Source organism: Triturus cristatus, chromosome 9, assembly GCF_964204655.1.
Source record: "Triturus cristatus chromosome 9, aTriCri1.1, whole genome shotgun sequence".
NCBI lineage: Eukaryota > Metazoa > Chordata > Amphibia > Caudata > Salamandridae > Triturus > Triturus cristatus.
This window is the reverse complement of record NC_140592.1, coordinates 590,338,838-590,362,489: the sequence shown is the minus strand read 5'-3', so window position 1 is coordinate 590,362,489 and position 23,652 is coordinate 590,338,838. Positions and strand designations below refer to the sequence as shown.

At 45.2% G+C, this 23,652-nt stretch overlaps 1 protein-coding gene across 1 annotated transcript in view; it reads left to right on the top strand.

The window, feature by feature from the left end:
- Nucleotides 1-22,355, top strand: part of LOC146798372 (uncharacterized) — a 277,111-nt gene extending 254,756 nt beyond the window's left edge. The window contains exon 4 of the mRNA XM_085625638.1: nt 21,744-22,355. Within this exon, the coding sequence (XP_085481764.1) occupies nt 21,744-21,878 (135 nt within the window). The 3' untranslated portion in view covers nt 21,879-22,355. The remainder of the gene's footprint in view (nt 1-21,743) is intronic.
- The last annotated feature ends 1,297 nt before the right edge of the window (nt 22,356-23,652 follow it).

Here is a 23,652-nt window from a genome sequence, read left to right as displayed (position 1 = left end):
ATAAACCTCGTAGTGTACAAAAGAAACTGGGTAATTATTTTATCTCCCTAGAACACATCATCATCGCATTCCCTCCATTCTCAACAGACTTACTTGTGTATCCGACGAAAGCAATTCTCCCGAAGTGTTCGCCGCGTCTATCGCCCGCGTAATGAATAATGAGCTATACGCTTACAATTGTTTATATACCCAATTTGTGTGGCGTGTCGAGATGAAAGGGGCGTCTACCTCTTAGTGGGTCGGTAGCGCTGTTTTTCCTTTTTAAATGAACTTTATTTATAGTTTTGTCAGAGATCGTCTCGTCAAAACGGTCGCCATCTTGGACTAGTTCGATTAGTTATTACGGGTCTCATCTTCAGCCCCTATTAGATTCAGACTATCTCAATTCAAGAATATAGACCAATGTCTATCATTAATTCTCCATATTATATATTTGAGAAATCCTATTGACCTTTACTGGATCTTCTATCATAATTCAACCTACCCTTATCAGCCATTTTAGGTTGGTTTATAAAGTTCGTGTATGTAAATACGGCAGCCGCGGGTGTATCGAGATAAATGCACCGCAGACTCACTTTTTGCATTCACCCTGCATTCTTTTTTTGGGGGTTAAGAGTATATATAATATAATAGATATCTGGTGCCTGATGCAAATATACCAACGCTCTTATATGTAGCCCACTACAGTGAGCCAGTGGGTAACTACCTCTCCAGGACTCGTCCTCACAGGGCCTAAGATTCTGTCATTACATCTCAAGATTTATCAATTCAAAGCATGTTGTTTATAAAGAGATCCCCGCATTTATTTTACTCTCTCATCTATTTGAGCCTATTCAGGCAGAACTTAGAACTGAAAGTACTCAGTGCAAGAATAGTTTACCATTGTCAATGCAGAGATAATTTGCAATTATCAAGTATTAAGTGATATCTTACGTAAGAATTCTCATCCAGTCCTCCTTAGTATTGAGACCCCTCGCTATCGTGTCTAATACTGAAATGTACCATTATTCCCTGTTCTTTCTTTTCTTTTCAAAATTGCCTCGTCTTCTATTTAAAGTTATTTTCTCTGCTATGAACCATTCAAATTCAGTGTGGCCATGCTTCATCCTTTCATAGTGGTCAACCAATGGGGCATTAGGTTTTCCCGTTTTTAGGGCGGACCTATGTTCCAAAAGTCTGACCCTAAGTTCACGTCCAGTTTCACCTATGTGCGCTAGTCCACAAGGGCAGCGTAGGATGTAACCAACATTGCAGCTCCTGCAGTTGTTTAAGCTCCTTGATTCAATGGTATAGCCATTATATATTAATGACTTTGCCACAATACAGTTGGTACAGATTGAGCAATGACTGCATTTGTTGTTACCTATCGCTCTGTTGCCATCTAGAGTGCTTTGTCTCATAGAGTAACAGAATGGGAGGTGTTTAAAGTGGTGATGAGAGGGCACTGCTTGGGAGGAACAGTGGGCCTTAGGAAGGACATAATGACAGAGCTAACGGAGCTAGAAAACAAATTACAGGACCGAGGCCTTCAATTATCGGGAGATGTACAAACACACGAAAGAATGAGCATCACAAGAACAGAATACAATCGGGCTTTGGAGAGGCTGCGAACCCTTGACCTCCGGGAATATCATAACAGAGTACATGAGGAGGGGGGCAGGTCCGGCAGATGGCCGGCGTGGCTGGTGAGGCCGGAATCTACAGGGACACCCATAACTCATATCTCGGACGGGAATGGGGGGAGTCTTTACTCCCCGAAAGCAATAAATGAGGCATTTAACGCATATTATGAACACCTATATGCGGCCCCAATCCAGTACAAATACAGGACATAAGGGAGTCCTTCTGCCTCTACGGATACACACGTTGAACCCCATGGCGCAGAAGGGGTTAATAGGCCCAGTGACGGCCCATGAAATAAAGGGTGCCATTCATGAGATGGCATCAGGGAAGACTCCGGGACCGGATGGTTTGCCAGTAGAATTCTATTCGACAATGGCACTGTTGGAGGAAAGATTTATTAAGGGTCGAGAGGGCAGGGGTCTGTGCACAGAGCCCCGGGAGCCGTCACGGAGCGAGCAAGGGAGTGAGTTAGGGACAAAAGGGGCACCTTAATTTGAGCCGGGGTGTCTGGGAACGCTTGCTCTAAAAATGAAGGAAACAGACATGTGAGCCATGGAAACTGATACTGAGAGGTCTAGCAGTTTAATTAAGAAGGTACAACTTCAAAAACTGCAAGACAAAAGCATAAAAATACAAAATACAGAATCCAGATAGTCACATGGATTAGTTGGTATTTCCGTATTAAAACTATTGCACTGTCTGAGAGAGAGAAAGACTAAACCTCAAAGACACCTTTCTAAATGCATTATGAGAAACATAAGTTACATCAAGGAAAATGTTTTCAGAATGTAAAACACTTTTACCTAGGAACACTCACATTTACCCAAGAGTGAGCAATCCTGCAATTACAATACAAAACATTTTAAATGCAAAAGTGAAGAGAACAATGGTCAACATAACATGACATTTCATATAGGTAAGATAGAGCAAGATACTTCAAGCAAAGCAGAGCAAGACACTTTAAGCAAGACAAGAGCTCTTAGCTCTTGGGGAAAAACCTGCACAGCCTGTTACCTACATACAGACAGGGAGGTAGTCCGCAGAGGATTGTGTGAGCTCCCCTTTTATATGGTTCTAGGCTATGAGAAGCGCCTACAATAATGTCATCTCACGCCACTTCTACCTCGTCACTTACGGTATGGTTCTAATATTTTACCATACATGGTGACGCCCTTTCCAGTAACTGTGGTACGTGAGCTAGGTGAATGTTCATATCTCAGGCAAGGCGCCTGCCGTAAATTGCATGTGCAAGCAGAAAAATGGGTATTGTACGGGAATTCTATATATACATGTATAAATCTCCTGTGTTCTTTAGCTTGACACATCTGCGGTGGCCACTTCCTTAAAATATGTACCAGCCCAGGATGCAGCCCATTGTATGTCGAAAGACCAGGGGGATGTTGAACTTTGAGTTAGTGAACTTAGCACACAGGTAGGGTGGGGGCTCTTAGTTTGGAGCTGGAGGCCTCACAGAACGAGGAGCTGGATATGATTTGGGTCAGAAAATGGCAGAACTATAGTCAATTTAACATAGAGGCCTACATATTGAACAGAAGGGCCTGCACAGGGGTTTTATGCTGGCTGAGTGGTAAGGATGTCCCAGGGTATTTGTTATATAGTAACACAGGACCCTCTGGTCAATTTGACACGGCCTACAAATTAGGCTGGCATGGCAAGGACAAGGGTCTCATACCTCAGGTGTGGACAGAACGGGTCAGGGGCCCCCTATGATATAAAATCTACCCTCTCTCAGCACACATGCTAGCCCCTAAATTAGCAGTGGTGTATGCTGAGGCCCTGGAGGCAGGTATATTGCCGTAGTCAACTAGGGATGCACTGGTAATCCCACTACCAAAAACGAGCCAGACGGGGACGCGAGTATCAGGGTTCCGGCCTCTTTCCATGTTAAATGTTGATTTTAAAATATTGAGTAAGGTTTTGGTATCGCGACTCCTTCCATATAGGCAACATTTGGTCCACCCGGATCAGAATGGGTTTATTCCAACGAGATCCACATCTGCCAACATTCGTAGATTATTTTATATTATGCACCATCTAGATGAAAAGAATTACCCAGAGGCGCTGATAATGTCCATTGACCTGGCGAAAGCTTTCGATTCAATCAGATGGGACTTTCTATATGCTACAATGGCCAAGATGGGACTGGGGGATGGTGGATAAGGTGGGTGCAACTATTGCACACAGCTCCAACGGCTAAGGTGAAGGTGGGAGGGACGATAGCTCCATCATACCATATTTTCCGGGGCACAAGGCAAGGGTGCCCGTTGTCCCCACTCCTGTGCGCCCTGGCCATTGAACCTCTAGCGGAAGTGTTCTGTATTAGTGGTCCGTTACATGGAATGCAATTAGGGGAGAAAAGCCACATCATTTCACTGTATGTGGACGACCTTTTGGTGTACTTGGAGGATGGGGGACCGGGAGTGGCCTGGGCATTGGCCCTCTTGGAATCCTACTCGACAGTGGCCGGGTTACAATTAAATAAAACAAAAACACATATCTTCCTGCTCCACAGACAGGGTCGGCACCCGGCCAACTTGCCGGCGGAATAGTTTTGGGCTCCTCGTTCCTTTACGTACCGCGGAATACAAGTGTATCACAAGATAGATGACTTGAGAGAGGGAAATTTAAAACCGGCCCTGAGGTCCCTTGGGACATGCGTCCCTTTTTGGCGCTCACGTAAATTGCACATGACGGCTAGGATCGCGCTGACAAAAATGATTGTGCTGCCCAGACTGTTGTATTATTTTGTGAATTTTCTGGTGATAATTCCACCCTCGTAGTTCGCTGGACTCAATAGCGTAGTGAGAGAGCACGTATGGGCCGGGGGGCGCCATAGAGTATCATTGGTGACACCACAGAGAATTCGGGAGGAGGGGGGTGGGAGCCCTGGACTTTGAGTTATATTATTTTGCGGCCCAATTGCAGTGGCTGGTGCAGTGGTTGGACAGTCGGAGCTTAGAACTTCTGCATGTAGACAACATAGCCATCACCAGAGAGCAGCTACTGGCTGGACTGATGCACCCCTTGATGGCTCCTTGAGAACCCGGGATACTTTTGCGAGCAGCATTATATAGCTGGAAACGGTGTTGCAGACGCATGTGGGGAGTCACGCTGTACACACCGAATCTGCCCCTGGTGGGGCTTCCAGTAGGTATGCCTCCCACACTTTTTAAGAGTGCCCAAGTGGCTAGCTGGACGGAAGCTGGGGTGACAACAGTAGGGGATTGCTACTAAGATGGGATGCTGATCACACTGGATGATTTCCTGACAAGGTATGAATTGGCAGGTGGCCAATTTCTAACATATCATGCAGTAACCTAAGCACTTAAGGGCTTATGGGGCGGGGACTGACAGGAACCACAAACCCACGAACCACTACAGGTGTTGGTAACACTGGGATCGGCCAGACATCTGGTGAAATGGCACTATAGGGCGCTGATTGGAACAGTGAAAAACCCCTTAGAACAGTTGAGGGCCCAGTGGAATGCTGCGTTGGATGGTAATTACTGGACAAAGAATGGTCTCAGGTGCTGAGAAGCCCAAAACGAATATCTAGAAATGCAGCATTAAAACGTATTCAATTTAACTATGTACATTGGGTTTATCTGACTCCCCATCGATTAAATGTCATACATGGAAGGGAAACCCGAGGGTGCCCTAGATATGCTCAGATGTGGAGTTCATACACATGAAATGGGGGTGTGCATTGTTGCAGAGATTCTGGGATACAGTGCTAGCACAGGTCAATGCTACATTAGGGCGACAGCTTATATCTACAGTAGAGATATGACTCCTGGGCCTGTTCCCCCGGCCAAAAGACAAGCGGGTGGGCTCCCGCTTTTTAGATCTAGCCCTGGGGCTGGCACGTAGGCAGATCGCTAGGACTTGGAAAACCCCGACAGGCCCATCAGTGATAATATGGGAAAAGAGAGTGGTGGATTGGGCCAGGACGGAAGAAAGGGCAATACAAAGAGAAGAGGCGAGAGGGATTAGAAAGAAACCTATCGCTGAACTATGGACCAGAATTTTAAGGTCTTGGGCGGGCAGGAAGGATGAACACAATAATACCCAGGAAGTCACTGATGAAAGTGTAGATGTAGATAGCAACTCATCTGGAGGGGATTGAATACTGAAAGAAATAGATCCCCACGCACGGATGCCCCCCTGATGAACCTGCTGATAATCTAAAATGGAACATGAAGGATATATATGGACAACCACTGGATAGTTCTGAGTTATATAAGTTACCCAAGAATGGGGGAAAGTTTTGTTTGTTTTGCTCTCTATATTTTTTTTATGTACACAAGATATGGGATTAGTAAGAATAAGCATTAACAGCTCTCTAAGTAGTATTAAAAAAGAGATTGTATTAAGCCATGAAAGATCTATTGTGGTGGAGAAAACACATAAAGATGGAAAGTATAGTGATAATGAGGTAATAATAGATAGATTGTGATATGAGACGTGTATCAAGGAGGTACAGAGGTAATGTGATCATAAAGAGCATGTTCGGAAATATGTAATGTTGTAAGATTGTTGAATAAATGCTAATAAAAACATATCTTTAAAAAAAAGTTATTTTTCAATAAACACAGAACCTTTGTATGACTCATTCTCATTAATGCCGAAGGTTGAACCAATAAACCATGTGCAATCATTATGATAACCCAATAAAACACTTATGAGGAATAATCCTTGTGTTTTTTCATTTTTTTATGAATTTGCCATTAAAATGGGATTGTAAAGACAGCTCCTAGAGAGCATCACATTGGAAAAGCGTTTTATTGCAACCATTCAGTCAAGTAGGTGCATATTAACATCAACATTACAGCTGTGTATTCTCAGGCCTTCCAAACCTGACTGAATGTTACCATACACATGGTTACCAAAGAACAAAATACTGCTAATTGTAGAACAAAAGCTCCAGCCATAGAAGTGCTTGAAAAGGTTGCAAATTGAGGGGAGGTGATCATTTTGGAGTCCCCCACATCGTATGGTGAGGACTCTAAAGGTACTGTTAGAATAAAGGCCTTTGCGTGCGTCTTTTTTACAAAGACAGCACGCAATTGGCCAAAGGCCAAAGGCGGGCACATTGCTCCGCCCATGGCCTATTGGTGTCTGTTACGCGCAGCAGCAACAGCAGCATATGTTTCCAATTATCGTGCCCAGACACGGGCGCGATAATTGGAAACATATGCTGCTGCACGCAACCGCTCGCGCAAACCAGCAGCTCCCGCATCTCGTTATATATATATTGTATCCAATGTGTTTGTTTGGAGGAGGGTAGGACTGCTACTAGGGGGCGTACCATATTGGGGTCCAGTGTGTGCATGTTGGGTAACCTGATGTGGTACCCTGTATTTGCCGGGACAATCCCTTATTTTTCACCAAATGCGCCGGCAAAGTAGAAGTACATTTAGCTGCCTCCCTCCCGGGATGGACTGAACACAGGGAGGCACATTTTCACGTGTTTCCTTGTGTAATTAGGTAGTAGCCCCTAGCAGAGAGTAACATAGTTAATACATATATACTATTGGAGTCCAGCGCGAGCGTGTTTCTGAGCAACACAAGTACCTGTTTTAGTCAGCGGTGAAGCGTGTGGGCATCGTGTGTTCTGTGCTTCTCTGTGCAAAGGAACTGAACGGGGCATGATGTAAATTGTAAATTGATACTTGTATAGCGCACTACTCACCCGCAAGAGTCTCAAGGCGTTTGTACGAATACCGCTGTGGAACCCATCCTGGCTTTCCCTGTGAGGCGTCCACTCCTGGGCACCCCCAAGGTGGAGGCCAGGCATCCTTAGCGTTGTGGGGGCCGTTGTGTCCGCGCCGAGGCAAGAACGGGCCCTGCGCGTCCTGTGGTGGATCTGAGAGCAGGAAACCTCCTGTCATTGAGAATATCCTCCCTAAAACTGCCCTCTCACTTATACCCTGGACAGGAGCAAGATCCGCAGGTCCCGATAGGCCGCTGAGGTGCTAAGTGAACACCAACCATGGCCAGTGCACGTCACCAATACACGGCATTTAGTTACTAAGGCGATTGAGCAGCCAATCGGCATTTTGAGGGCTAGACCTTTAGGTGTAAGCGAGACATGATTGCTCACACAACTACTTTAAGCAGGCGAAGGAATGAGGTGTGGGGTAAAGAGCCAGTACTGCAAATAAGGAATATGTATTGCTGTTCTCCTATTTGGTAATAAAAAAACTCTGCAGACACCGATTCCCGGTGTCACTGCACCTGCTGCACTAATGACCCGCGAATCTACCTGCCATCTGTTGGTGGGAGTGGAGTGCCCTAGATTAAGGAAGAGTGTAATTTATCTATCTAAAAATAGATCCTCCAGCCACAAATATGGAATTTCTGTTACGTTTGACTTTATATATGCAACTATTTTGATGAAATATTTTAACAAGCATTTGCGATGCAATAGGTCTCGCATTTACGCGAATTTAAGCTATTAGCATTGTAAATGACAATGCCTTTTATGTTTTAAAAACAAAAATAAAAGGCATTGTTATTTGCAATGTCAATAGCTGTAACTGGCGTAAATGCGAGACCTATTGCATTGCAAATGGTTGTGAATCTTGTGATGAGCTCACGCCACTGCAAATTAGGTTGCCTGTAGTTGAGAAGAAGAAACGCATTTAGAGGGGCCTCCAAAGAGTCTGCCTTATGGCCATTGTTAGTTACCTGTGCACGTTTTAAACGCTTCCTGTCTACTGCCAGTTCTTTCCGAACGTTGAAAATGGAAAATCACTTCCATTACGACCAGTAGAGTAGATGATTATTTGACATTCCTTGATTGAGGCTCCCTGCATAAAACACAAAAGTGGGCACTTTTGGAAGTTTTTTCTCAGTACTTTCTTGAACCCTGTAAGGTTTGATCTGGGCTGAAAAAAAGTTTAGGCGGTTGAAGTGACACAGATGTCCCTCGGAGACAGAGGCGTGGTTTCATCTTCAGAGCCTGTCTCTATCTACCTCGCTACCTCTCTCTTCTACTCACTCTCTACTACTCTCTACTCTCTACAAACTCTCTACTACTCACTCTCTACTACTCTCTACTACTCACTCTCTACTACTCACTCACTACTACTCACTCTCTACTACTCACTCTCTACTACACTCTCTACTACTCACTCTCTACTACTCACTCTCTACTACTCTCTCTACTACTCTCTCTAATACTCTCTACTACTCACTCTCTACTACTCACTCTCTACTACTCACTCGCTACAACTCACTCTCTACTACTCACTCTACTACTCTCTCTCTACCACTCTCTACTACTCACTCTCTACTACTCACTCTCTACTACTCTTTGCTACTCTCTACTACTCACTCTCTACTACTCTCTACTACTCACTCTCTACTACTCCCTACTCTCTACTGCTTACTCTACTACTCTCTACTACTCACTCTCTACTACTCTGTACTACTCTCTCCCTACTACTCACTCTCTACTACTCACTCTCTACTACTCTCTACTACTCACTCTCTACTACTTTCTCTATGACTCTCTACTACTCACTCTCTACTACTCACTCTCTACTACTCACTCTACTACTCTCTACTACTCTCTACTGCTCATTCTACTCTCTACTACTCACTCTCTGCCACTCACTCTCTACTACTCACTCTCCACCTCTCTCTCTACCTCTCTCTCTACTACTCTCTACTCTCTACATACCTCTCTACCTCTCTACCTCTACCTTTACCTCTCTACCTCTACCTCTCTACCTCTCCCTATCTACCTCTCTCTACCTCTACCACTACCTCTCTACCTCTACCTCTCTACCTCTACCTCTCTACCTCTCTCTACCTCTACCGCTACCCCTACCTCTACCTCTCTACCTCTACCTCTCTCTACCTCTCTACGCGCACACATATGCACATATATATATATACACTGAATAAAACATAGGTTTCAGAGACGTTATAGTTAGAAATTAGCATTTAAAAAACCTTAGAAATTCACAGAAAAAACCATAGGTTTCAGGGTTGTTATAGTTAGCTGGCCATTTCACTCGTACAAAACCATAGAAATTCCTCCGTTATAGTTAGTTCTGATAACTATAACTCGCATGCCCGCAATGCACTGCTGATGATGTCACATATTGCATCATTCATGACATTGTCAGTGACATCACTGATGACATCACTGATGATATCTCAAATGACATCACTGATGACATCATCCAGTAAATGTGGTTTAGTTTGAAATTTAAATATGTATTATATATATACCAATCTGTATTGAAGAGTGAGTGGATATATAACTGTCTGGATGGAGGATTTAGTAGCTGTCTGACTGTCTGTTTAAGTGAGTAATTAAAAGTGTCTCACTTAATACATGGATTAGTAACTAAACTATGTGAATGTGTGCATCACTGTCTCTGTTGTTGTATAACATGCTGCATCAGTTGGTCACTAACTACATGAGTGTGTATATTAGTTATTGATTAGTTGGGTGAGTATTTGTATGGGACACTGAGTTTGTGTGTGGTTGGATGGGGTGTGTGTAACTCTATGCATAGATGTGTGAATGGTTGATTGACTAGGTGTATAGGTTTAGAGTGCATGTGGAAACAGTTGTTTGGGTGACTGAGTGTATTTATTTGTGTGTTGGTGAGCGAATATATGTTTTAGTTGTACATCTTCAACAAAGTAAAATAAAAGGCATTGTATGTGAGAGTTGGTGTATATAAATAAGTATGTGTAAGAGTCAGTTATTGTGAGAGTAACTATATGAATGAGTGTATAATTGTAATGGTGATTTTATAACATATTAACTATGAGTTACTAATTGTTTGAATAAATGAGGTGTTGTTGGATAATTGTGTAAGTGAGTAAATGTAAGTGTGATGCATTTTTTTCATGAGTGAGTAGGATGACTGCATAGCCGACTAAGATGACTGCTGATGTGTCAATGTCTATATATGTGTATAAGTGCATTTGATAGTGTTCTATTAATTATTGACTGCATGTATAAATGATTCTGTTGTTGAATGTGTTGAATGGGTAGTTGCGTGTGTAGACTTAGGAATCATTGAGTGGGTATGTAGTAACTGATATTGGTGTGTCAATGGTTTCAAATATGGTACTCTGTATTATACAGTGAGTGATGAAAGGTTATACTAGTGTATGATGAGGTGTATCAGATTGTCACGTGGATGATGTCATCAGTGATGTCATTTGAGATGTCATCAGTGATGTCATCAGTGATGTCACTGACCATGTCATGAATGATGCAATATGTGACATCATCAGCAGTACATTGTGGGCGCACAAGTTATAGTTAGCAGAACTAACTATAATGGAGGAATTTCTATGGTTTTGTACGGGTGAAATGGCCAGCTAACTATAACACCCCTGAAACCTATGTTTTTTTCTTTGAATTTCTAAGGTTTTTTAAATGCTAATTTCTAACTATAACGTCTCTGAAACCTATGGTTTTTTCAGTGAATTTCAAAGCTCTTTTAAATGCTAAATTCTAACTATAACGTCTCTGAAACCTCTGTTTTTTTCCAGTGAATTTCAAAGGTTTTTTAAATGCTAATTTTTAAGTGTGATAGTAGTTATACCTATTTTTTTGTACTGATTTTCTAGTTTTTTTACTGTTTATTTATAAATATTTTATTCATCAAATAACATTATATATTTTTCTGAAAAAAAAAAGAAAATTAAAAATTGATTAATTTTCTTGTTTTCATTCTTTATTATAACATATTTATATTATTTTCTTTAAAAAAAATCCAATTTATTTTCGGAGCCACACACTCAAAGTGTACACATTACGGTGGCTGCATGCATTCTAGCCACCATTTTAGAAAAGTTGTGAAGGACAGCGTACGGTGTGCGACGGCTGCGTGTTTTTCAGTTACATCATATACATTTAATATTACGTGATGTGCGTGATTGGTATGCGACCAGACCACGACACCTGCTCCCGCGCATGCGCGACACATGCGCATTACGGTACGAGATGCTTGCGTGGTTGCGGGTCCAGCGTGATATCATATACATGCTGGGGCACGGTGAGTGCGTGACTCCAGCAAAAAAAATGATGCTCCAAAATGATATGTATGTGTCTTTAATATACATATTAGGGCAAGAGATTATCTAAGATATTCATACAAATAATATATTTGTACTTATAATAAACTTATATTATTTTTAAATATATTTTCGTGAAGTCAGGTGCATGCATCGTCAGTGCAGAGAACCAGGTCAGCAGAGCTGCTGTAGAGCCAGAGAAACCAGGTCAGCAGAGCCATTGTAGAGCCAGAGAACCAGGTCAACAGAGCTGCTCTAGAGCCTAAGAAGCAGGTCAGCACAACTGCTCTAGAACCAGAGACCCAGGTCAGCAGAGCTGCTCTAGAGCCAGAGAACCAGGTCAGCAGAGCTCTTTAGAGGGAGAGAACCAGGTCAACAGAGCTGCTCTAGAGCCTAAGAAGCAGGTCTGCAGAGCTGCTCTAGAACCAGAGACCCAGGTTAGCAGAGCTGCTCTAGAGTCAGAGAACCAGGTCAGCAGAGCTCTTTAGAGGGAGAGAACCAGGTCAACAGAACTGCTTTAGAGCCAGAGAACCAGGTCATCAGAGCTGCTCTAGAGACAGAGAACCAGGTCAGCAGAGCTGCTTTAGAGCCAGAGAAAAAGGTCAGCAGAGCTGCTTTAGAGCCAGAGAACCAAGTCAGCAGAGCTGCTCTAGAGAGAGAGAACCAGGTCAGCAGAGCTGCTGTAGAGCCAGAGAAACCAGGTCAGTAGAGCTGCTTTAGAGTGAGAGAACCAGGTCAGCAGAGCTGCTCTAGTGGGAGAGAACCAGGTCAGCTGAGCTGCCCTAGAGCCAGAGAACCATGTCAGCAGAACTGCTTTAGAGCCATAGAACCGGGTCAGCAGAGCTGCTTTAGAGCCAGAGAACCAGGTCAGCAGAGCAGTTGTAGAGCCAGAGAACCAGATCAGCAGACCTGCTGTAAAGCCAGAGAAACCAGGTCAGCAGAGCTGCTGTAGAGCGAGAGAACCAGGTCAGTAGAGCTGCTTTAGAGCGAGAAAACCAGGTCAGCAGAACTGCTTTAGAGGGAAAGAAGCAGGTCAGCAGAGCTGCTTTAGAGCCAATGGACCAGGTCAGCAGAGCTGCTCTAGGACCAGAGAACCAGGTCAGCAGAGCTGTTGTAGAGCCAGAGAACCAGGTCAGCAGAACTGCTCTAGAGCCTAAGAACTAGGTCAGCAGAGCTACTCTAGAGCCAGAGAACCATGTCAACAGAACTGCTTTAGAGCCATAGAACTGGGTCAGCAGAGCTGCTTTCGAGCCAGAGAACCAGGTCAGCAGAGCTGTTGTAGAGCCAGAAAACCAGGTCAGCAGAACTGCTCTAGAGCCTAAGAACTAGGTCAGCAGAGCTACTCTAGAGCCAGAGAACCAGGTCAGCAGACCTGCTGTAGAGCCAGAGAAACCAGGTCAGCAGAGCTGCTTTAGAGGGAGAGAACCAAGTCAGCAGAGCTGCTTTAGAGGGAGAGAACCAGGTCAGCAGAGCTGCTTTAGAGCCAGAGAACCAGGTCAGCAGAGCTGCTCTAGAGGGAGAGAACCAGGTCAGCAGAGCTGCTGTAGAGCCAGCGAAACCAGGTCAGTAGAGCTGCTTTAGAGTGAGAGAACCAGGTCAGCAGAGCTGCTCTAGTGGGAGAGAACCAGGTCAGCTGAGCTGCTCTAGAGCCAGAGAACCATGTCAGCAGAACTGCTTTAGAGCCATAGAACCGGGTCAGCAGAGCTGCTTTAGAGCCAGAGAACCAGGTCAGCAGAGCAGTTGTAGAGCCAGAGAACCAGATCAGCAGACCTGCTGTAAAGCCAGAGAAACCAGGTCAGCAGAGCTGCTGTAGAGCGAGAGAACCAGGTCAGTAGAGCTGCTTTAGAGCGAGAGAACCACGTCAGCAGAGCTGACTTAAGAGGGAAAGAACCAGGTCAGCAGAGCTGCTTTAGAGCCAATGGACCAGGTCAGCAGAGCTGCTCTAGGGCCAGAGAACCAGGTCAGCAGAACTGCTTTAGAGCCATAGAACCGGGTCAGCAGAGCTGCTTTAGAGTCAGAGAACCAGGTCAGCAGAGTTGTTGTAGAGCCAGAGAACCAGGTCAGCAGAACTGCTCTAGAGCCTAAGAACTAGGTCAGCAGAGCTACTCTAGAGCCAGAGAACCATGTCAGCAGAACTGCTTTAGAGCCATAGAACCAGGTCAGCAGAGCTGCTTTAGAGCCAGAGAACCAGGTCAGCAGAGCAGTTGTAGAGCCAGAGAACCAGATCAGCAGAGCTGCTCTGTAGCCTAAGAACCAGGTCAGCAGAGCTGCTGTAGAGCCAGAGAAACCAGGTCAGTAGAGCTGCTTTAGAGCGAGAGAACAAGGTCGGCAGAGCTGCTTTAGAGGGAAAGAACCAGGTCAGCAGAGCTGCTTTAGAGCCAATGGACCAGGTCAGCAGAACTGCTCTAGGGCCAGAGAACCAGGTCAGCAGAACTGCTTTAGAGCCATAAAACCAGGTCAGTAGAGCTGCTTTAGAGCGAGAGAACAGGTCAGCAGAGCTGCTTTAGAGGGAAAGAACCAGGTCAGCAGACCTGCTTTAGAGCCAATGGACCAGGTCAGCAGAGCTGCTCTAGGGCCAGAGAACCAGGTCAGCAGAACTGCTTTAGAGCCATAGAACCGGGTCAGCAGAGCTGCTTTCGAGCCAGAGAACCAGGTCAGCAGAGCTGTTGTAGAGCCAGAGAACCAGGTCAGCAGAACTGCTCTAGAGCCTAAGAACTAGGTCAGCAGAGCTACTCTAGAGCCAGAGAACCAGGTCAGCTGAGCTGCTTTAGAGCCAGAGAACTAGGTCAGCAGAGCTGCTTTAGAGCCAGAGAACCAGGTCAGCAGAGCTGCTCTAGAGCCAGAGAACCAGGCCAGCTGAGCTGCTTTAGAGCCAGAGAACTAGATCAGTAGAGCTGCTTTAGAGCCAGAGAACCAGGTCAGCAGAGCTGCTCTAGAGCCAGAGAACCAAGTCAGCAGAGCGGCTTTAGAGCCATAGAACCAGGTCAGCAGAGCTGCTCTAGAGCCAGAGAACCAGGTCAGCAGAGCTGCTGTAGAGCCAGAGAAACCAGGTCAGTAGAGCTGCTTTAGAGCGAGAGAACCAGGTCAGCAGAGCTGCTCTAGGGGGAGAGAACCAGATCAGCTGAGCTGCACTAGAGCCAGAGAACCATGTCAGCAGAACTGCTTTAGAGCCATAGATCCGGGTCAGCAGAGCTGCTTTAGAGCCAGAGAACCAGGTCAGCAGAGCAGTTGTAGAGCCAGAGAACCAGATCAGCAGAGCTGCTCTGTAGCCTAAGAACTAGATCAGCAGAGCTGCTGTAGAGCCAGAGAAACCAGGTCAGTAGAGCTGCTTTAGAGCGAGAGAACCAGGTCAGCAGAGCTGATCTAGAGGGAGAGAACCAGGTCAGCTGAGCTGCTCTAGAGCCAGTGAACCATGTCAGCAGAACTGCTTTAGAGCCATAGAACCGGGTCAGCAGAGCTGCTTTAGAGCCAGAGAACTAGGTCAGCAGAGCTGCTTTAGAGCCAGAGAACCAGGTCAGCAGAGCTGCTCTAGAGCCAGAGAACCAAGTCAGCAGAGCAGCTTTAGAGGCATAGAACCAGGTCAGCAGAGCTGCTTTAGAACCAGAGAACCAGGTCAGCAGAGCTTCTCTAGAGCCTAAGAACCAGGTCAGCAGAGCTGCTCTAGAGCCAGAGAACCAGGTCAGCAGAGCTGCTGTATAGCCAGAGAAACCAGGTCAGTAGAGCTGCTTTAGAGCGAGGGGACCAGTTCAGCAGAGCTGCTCTAGAGGGAGAGAACAAGGTCAACTGAGCTGCTCTAGAGCCAGAGAACCATGTCAGCAGAACTGCTTTAGAGCCATAGAACCGGGTCAGCAGAGCTGCTTTAGAGTCAGAGAACCAGGTCAGCAGAGCAGTTGTAGAGCCAGAGAACCAGATCAGCAGAGCTGCTCTGTAGCCTAAGAACTAGGTCAGCAGAGCTGCTCTAGAGCCAGAGAACCAGGTCAGCAGACCTGCTGTAAAGCCAGAGAAACCAAGTCAGCAGAGCTGCTTTAGCGGGAGAGAACCAGGTCAGCAGAGCTGCTTTAGAGCCAGAGAACCAGGTCAGCAGAGCTGCTCTAGCTGACACTGACTGACTGACACTGACTGACTGACACTGACTGATTGACACTGACTGACACTGATTGACTGACACTGACTGACACTGATTGGCTGAAACTGACTGACTGACAATGACTGACACTGATTGACTGACGCTGACTGACTGGCACTGACTGACACTGACCGACACTGATTGACTGACACTGATTGACTGACACTGATTGACTGACACTGACTGACTGACTGACACTGACTGACTGACACTGACTGACTACTCTCTACTTCTCTACTACTCACTCTCTACTACTCTCTACTACTCTCTCTACTACTCACTCTCTACTACTCACTCTCTACTACTCTCTCTCTACTACTCTCTCTCTACTACTTACTCTCTACCACTCTCTACTATTCACTCTCCACTACTCTCTACTACTCTCTCTCTACTACTTACTCTCTACTACTCTACTACTCTCTACTACTCACTCTCTACTACTCACTCGCTACTACTCTCTACTACTCACTCTCTATTACTCACTCTCTACTACTCTCTACCACTCACTCTCTACTACTCTACTACTCACTCTCTACTACTCTCTACTACTCTCTCTCTACTACTCACTCTCTACTACTCTACTACTCTCTACTACTCACTCTCTACTACTCTCTACTACTCACTCGCTACTACTCTCTACTACTCACTCTCTATTACTCACTCTCTACTACTCTCTACCACTCTCGCTCTACAACTCTCTACTACTACTCTCTACTATTTACTCTCTACTACTCACTCTCTACTACTCTCTACTACTCACTCTACTACTCTCTACTATTCTCGCTCTACAACTCTCTACTACTACTCTCTACTATTTACTCTCTACTACTCACTCTCTACTACTCTACTACTCACTCTCTACTACTCTCTCTCTACTACTCACTCTCTACTACTCACTCTACTATTCTCTACTACTCACTCTCTACTACTCTCTCTCTACTACTGACTCTCTACTACTCACTCTCTACTACTCACTCTCTACCACTCGCTCTCTACTACTCTCTACTACTCACTCTCCACTACTCACTCTCTACTACTCGCTCTCTACTACTCTCTACTACTCACTCTCTACCACTCGCTCTCTACTACTCTCTACTACTCACTCTCCACTACTCACTCTCTACTACTCACTCTCTACTACTCTACTACCCTCTACTACTCACTCTCTACTATTCTCTACTACTCACTCTACTACTCTCTACTACTCTCTACCACTCACTCTCTACTACTCTACTACTCACTCTCTACTAGTCTCTCTCTACTACTCACTCTCTACTACCCACTCTACTACTCTCTACTGCTCACTCTCTACTACTCTCTACTACTCACACTGATTGACTGACGCTGACTGACTGGCACTGACTGACACTGACCGACACTGATTGACTGACACTGACTGACTGACACTGACCGACACTGATTGACTGACACTGATTGACTGACACTGACTGACACTGACTGACTGACACTGAAACTGACAGACTACTCTCTACTTCTCTACTACTCACTCTCTACTACTCTCTACTACTCTCTCTACTACTCACTCTCTTCTACTCACTCTCTACTACTACTACTCTACTACTCACTCTCTACTACTCACTGTCCACTACTCTCTACCACTCACTCTACTACTCTCTACCACTCACTCTCTACTACTCTACTACTCACTCTCTACTACTCTCTACTACTCTCTCTCTACTACTCACTCTCTACTACTCTACTATTCTCTACTACTCACTCTCTACTACTCTCTACTACTCACTCGCTACTACTCTCTACTACTCACTCTCTATTACTGACTCTCTACTACTCTCTACCACTCTCGCTCTACAACTCTCTACTACTACTCTCTACTATTTACTCTCTACTACTCACTCTCTACTACTCCCTACTACTCACTCTACTACTCTCTACTACTCTCGCTCTACAACTCTTTACTACTACTCTCTACTATTTACTCTCTACTACTCACTCTCTACTACTCTACTACTCACTCTCTACTACTCTCTCTCTACTACTCACTCTCTACTACTCACTCTACTACTCTCTACTACTCACTCTATACTACTCACTCTCTACTACTCACTCTCTACCACTCGCTCTCTACTACTCTCTACTAATCACTCTCCACTACTCACTCTCTACTACTCGCTCTCTACTACTCTCTACTACTCACTCTCTACCACTCGCTCTCTACTACTCTCTACTACTCACTCTCTACTACTCACTCTCTACTACTCTACTACTCTACTACTCTCTACTACTCTCTCTACTACTCACTCTCTACTACTCACTCTCTACTACTCACTCTCTACTACTCACTCTCTACTACTCTACTACTGTCTACTACTCTCTACTACTCACTCTCTACTACTCGCTCTCTACTACTCTCTACTACTCACTCTCTACTACTCACTCTCTACTACTCTACTACTCTCTACTACTCTCTCTACTACTCACTCTCTACTACTCACTCTCTACTACTCTACTACCCTCTACTACTCACTCTCTACTATTCTCTACTACTCACTCTACTACTCTCTACTACTCTCTACTACACACTCTCTACTGCTTGCTCTCTACTACTCTCTAGTACTCACTCTACTACTCACTCTCTACTACTCTCTACTACTCACTCTACTACTACTCACTCTCGATTACTCCACTACTCTCAACTACTCACTCTCTACTACTCACTCTCTACTACTCTCTACTACAACTCTCTCTCTACTACTCACTCTCTACTACTCACTCTCTACTACTCTCTACTACTCACTCTCTACTACTCTCTCTCTACTACTCTCCACTACTAACTCTCTACTACTCACTCTCTACTACTCTCTACTACTCACTCTCTACTACGCTCTACTACTCTCTACTACTCACTCTACTACTCACTCTGCTACTCACTCTCTACTACTCCCTACTACTCACTCTCTACCTCTCACTCTCTAATACTCACTCTCTACTACTCACTCTCTACTACTCACTCTCTACTACTCTACTACCCTCTACTACTCACTCTCTACTATTCTCTACTACTCACTCTACTACTCTCTACTACTCTCTACCACTCACTCTCTACTACTCTACTACTCACTCTCTACTAGTCTCTCTCTACTACTCACTCTCTACTACTCACTTTACTACTCTCTACTACTCACTCTCTACTACTCACTCTTTACTACTCACTCTCTACTACTCTCTACTGCTCACAATCCACTACTCACTCTCTACTACTCGCTCTCAATTACTCTCTACTACTCACTCTACTACTCACTCTCTACTACTCTACTACTCACTCTTACTCTCTCTACTTCTCACTCTCTACTACTCTCTCTACTACTCTCTAATACTCACTCTCTACTACACACTCTCTACTACTTGCTCTCTACTACTCACTCTCTACTACTCTCTAGTACTCACTCTACCACTCACTCTCTACTACTCTCTACTACTCACTCTATTACTACTCATTCTCGACTACTCTCTACTACTCACTCTCTACTACTCACTCTCTACTACTCTCTACTACAACTCTCTTTCTACTACTCACTCTCTACTACTCACTCTCTATTACTCTCTACTACTCACTCTCTACTACTCTCTCTCTACTACTGTCTACTACTAACTCTCTACTACTCACTCCCTACTACTCTCTACTACTCACTCTCTACTGCTCTCTACTACTCTCTACTACTCACTCTACTACTCACTCTACTACTCACTCTCTACTACTCTCTACTACTCACTCTCTACCTCTCACTCTCTAATACTCACTCTCTACTACTCTCTACTACTCACTCTCTACTACTCATTCTCTACTACTCAATCTATTACTCTCTACTACTCACTCTCTGCTACTCTCTCTACTACTCTCTACTACTCACTCTCTACTCTCTATTACTCACTCTCCACTCTCTACCTCTCTACCTCTCTTTACCTCTCTCTCTACTACTCTCTACCTCTCTACCTCTTTACCTCTACCTCTCTACCTCTACCTCTCTACCTCTACACCTCTACCTCTACACTTCTACCTCGTTACCTCTCTCTACATGCACACATATGCACATATAAATATGCATATATATGCATATGCATTTATATATATGTATGTATATATATATATATACATACATATATAAACATATATATAATCTGCATATCTATATAAATACAAATATAAATGCATGCATACGTATACATTTACATATATTTATACATATGCCTGTTATGTACATGAAAGTTTGAAAAACACTAATAAAAGCAAAGCTAAAAAGCCACCTAATTCGAAACAGAATTGCTTTAACTTAAACGAGGGCGAGACCTATTGCATTTTCAATGCTTGTTTATTTATATGATACGGTGCCTGATCCCATCTGGCACACCTGAGGAATCCTCAAAGGAGAGAAGCTTGGGGTGCCCACCTTCCCACGCCGACAGCACAACTGCGTGCTGCAGCGGAAGCCAGCAGCATTCATTTGTGTCTGCTCACTCCAGAGACCAGATGTGCCATATTTGTGGCCGCCTCCAGCTCCCCCCCAGACACGAGAGCGGGGAGGGAGGACCACATATCGGAGTGCTGCAGAACTCCCCCCTACCTCCATTTTTATAAGGGGGTCAAGTGATGGGGTCCTGGGCTCCTCCCGCCTTCTGTTTAGGAGCGTGACAGCGCCCCCTATCTCCAAAACTACACTTCCCTGCACCACAGAGTACTCGGGGGTCCGAGATGAGATCCTAACCCCCTTTAAGGAATCGGCCCATGCATGGGGTCCCCTGGTGGGATGAAACAGCGCGGGAGGCCCCACAAATGCTCTCTCCCTGAGCAAAGCACCAAACAAGCTTCTATATGACATCCCCCGGGATGTGGTTCACCGCGGGTGAAGTTATCGGACCAGCAGCAGAGCACGCTCCCAGGCAGGAAAGTAGGTAAAAGGTAGCCAGACTTTAGAATGGCATAACTTGGGCCCCATTGGGAAGATTTGGATATTCCTGGGCTTGTTTTACTCCTTATGGTGAGCTCTAGCCACAAGGGCAGTTGCAGCATTCCTCCTCACCTCTCAAGCAGTGCAGACCTAAAAAAGCAGGCATTCCTGGTCCCTTGCGCCTGTTCTCCTTTGGTCCTTTGTTGGTGGGCACAGGAAAGTCCAGGGCTTTCCCCCAGAAGGTCCTCAGGAGGTGTAAGGGGGCCAGTCTCACTGACCATTGGGAAGACCCCCTGGTCCTAGGGTCAACTGGATAAGGTTGTGAGTCCTGGGTGGGGGTCAGGAGGTTCCTCCTTCCAGTTCTCCATGGTTGTCTCAGGATCCTGCAGCGAAGTGTGTAGAAATCTGCAGGCAAGGGAGAGTCTCTCCTTTGTGCAATCGAATAGGAAGGTTCCAGAATACAGGCATTCCTGGCCAATCCTAGTGTGCCACATCGCCTCTCCACCCCTGTCCCAACCCTCCGGCACAACATGTTGGAACAATCCAAAATGGCATCATCCAGAAGTCACTGGTCACATAAGCTCCTGGGTCTCTCCTACACCCCCTCGCTGACATCACTGCCTGGGACACGCACACTGGAATCTCGAAGAGAGCCCCCCTCTAGATTGGCTCCAGTTGTTTGGGCACTCTCCTGCCCAAGTGGGCTTGGGCAGGCTCATCTCTGGTACAGTGTGACAGCTGAGTGATTAATAGAGCTCATTCCTCCCCACCCCTTTCCTTCTCAGGAGCTGGGAAGAGTACTGCTAATTGCTCCTTTTGTGTGGGGCGGCATTTATTCCTGCTGCTGGAGAAAATGTAATTAACTCGGTACAGCAGGTTGACAAAAGGTATGTGCTCTGATCCTGAGCTGAACCAGAAAAATATGGAAACTCTGAATGACCCATAAGATGTACAGTTATCATTTTGCAGGTTACATATTTGGTTTTCTCGCACAGGTTACACTCCAATTCAAGATGTCAATGGTCTCTGTAGGCCAAGTGGAAGTGGGATGTTCTCCGAGCCCATGGAAAGAACAGTGGTGGAGAAAGACTTACATGGTAGTCGCCCAAAGAAGGTCAATGAAAATGTAGGATACTGAGGAAGATGTCTCAAAAAGCTACACCTTGGTTGAAGGATTACCCTAAAACAGTTGTTTGCTGTAAATGACATGGTAGACTTATTTGTGTAATGTTTTCACTTGCATTTGGTGATATGTGTTTTTTTGTCTTTATTTTCTCTTACAGTTCTTTTTTGGGTTTAGCCAAAAAATGGATATGTGTCATACTGACTCTCCTATTTTCTGTGTTTATGTTGACTTGAGCCATTCTGCTAGTCCTTGTAACTGCAATGCTCATTAATGTTTGAAGTTTAGCATTCTTGGTATCACTTAGCTTCACTCCGTGAATCATATTAAAATTACTATGGCCCAGATTTATCTAGAAGTCACATAATGCAGTACAGTGAGTAAAGTTGCTGCTCTGGTTTGCAAGAAAGGGAGAGAGTAGAACATCACCACATCTACTAAGATGTGGCCCTGTTCTTCCCTCTCTTTTCTGGTGCACTTTTGTCCGGCATGCACCAACAAAGACACCCTTAGCCATAGTGCAAGGGTGTCTACGTTTTGGAAAGCATAGGTATTGAGTTGTAAGGTGTCCCTTCCAGTACACAAACTAGGCATTAAGGCATTTCAGATTTTGTATGTGTGCAGTACAATTGCATACACATGAGAAGTGGGAAAAACAAGTAGAAATTATCAAATTTCTCCTTGTTATGTCTGCCTTGAGGAGCCGTGAGATTTTGGCATCAATCCCTGTATACATTTATTTGTAGATAGTGATTTACATCAAGATCAATGAGTGGATGCATGCTGTAGAGTCAGGCTTTAAGACCTGGCGCGCAAAGCGGGACGGGGTGACTGTGATGTGGCCCGGTCAAAGGGCGAATTAGTTTTGACAGTATGCTGGAGTAGAGAGGCGCATATGATGCTCTCTACACGATTGGAGAAAATATTAATAAAGTTCTAGAGTAACCATCTTGCTTTGGGTCTTCTTTGAAGGTGCCTACCCCATGACACGACACGTAATAACCCCCATGTACCACCAATGGAACATCCCTTTGATGCACAGCAACTCAAGGCAGTGCATTACACAGCTTCGCATTACTTAGGGTTACAACCCAGCACAAATTGCAATTTTTTTATTTGTGTGGATTGTAAATCCCACCACAATACTTTACTTTGCGTTTTCGTTAACGGTGTAACACAAACACGATGGAAAGTGATTTAAAATCTTGGGCTGCACCTGTTTCCTCCATCAATGTTTCTAAGGGCCTTATTACAAGTTTGTCAGTCTTCTGCTTGGACCGCCACCGCAGTAGTCCCAGGAAGACCACCAAGCCAGTGGTGAACCAGCCTGCCAAATTCCAAGTTAAATCCAGGGCCGGCGGCGCTGGGGCGGTGTTATGGCAGCGGGTATGTCAGGCTCATAGGAGAGCCTAAACAGCATATATATCACTATGGCAGCGCCTACAGCACATTCATGCACAGTGTGGCATGCACCATGTCTTGCACGCCACACAGTGCACAAACGTTGGTGCTATTCTAGTGGGCACAACATGTGCTCCCCGCCATGCATCCCCAAGGGCAAAATCACCGAGGGGCACTGTTAGGGCCCCCTTACCAATATTTCCGCCACCCTTTTCATGGCGAGGTCGCTGCTATGAAATGAGTGGTGAAAATGCAGGTCGTAATATGCTCCGCGGTGCTGGCATCGGCACCACCAGCAAATACAGCCCCTTTTCACACTGCGACCACCCAGTGATCCAGGTTCCCGGCAGAGGTGGCGGTTTTGTGGTGGTCCCACTGCC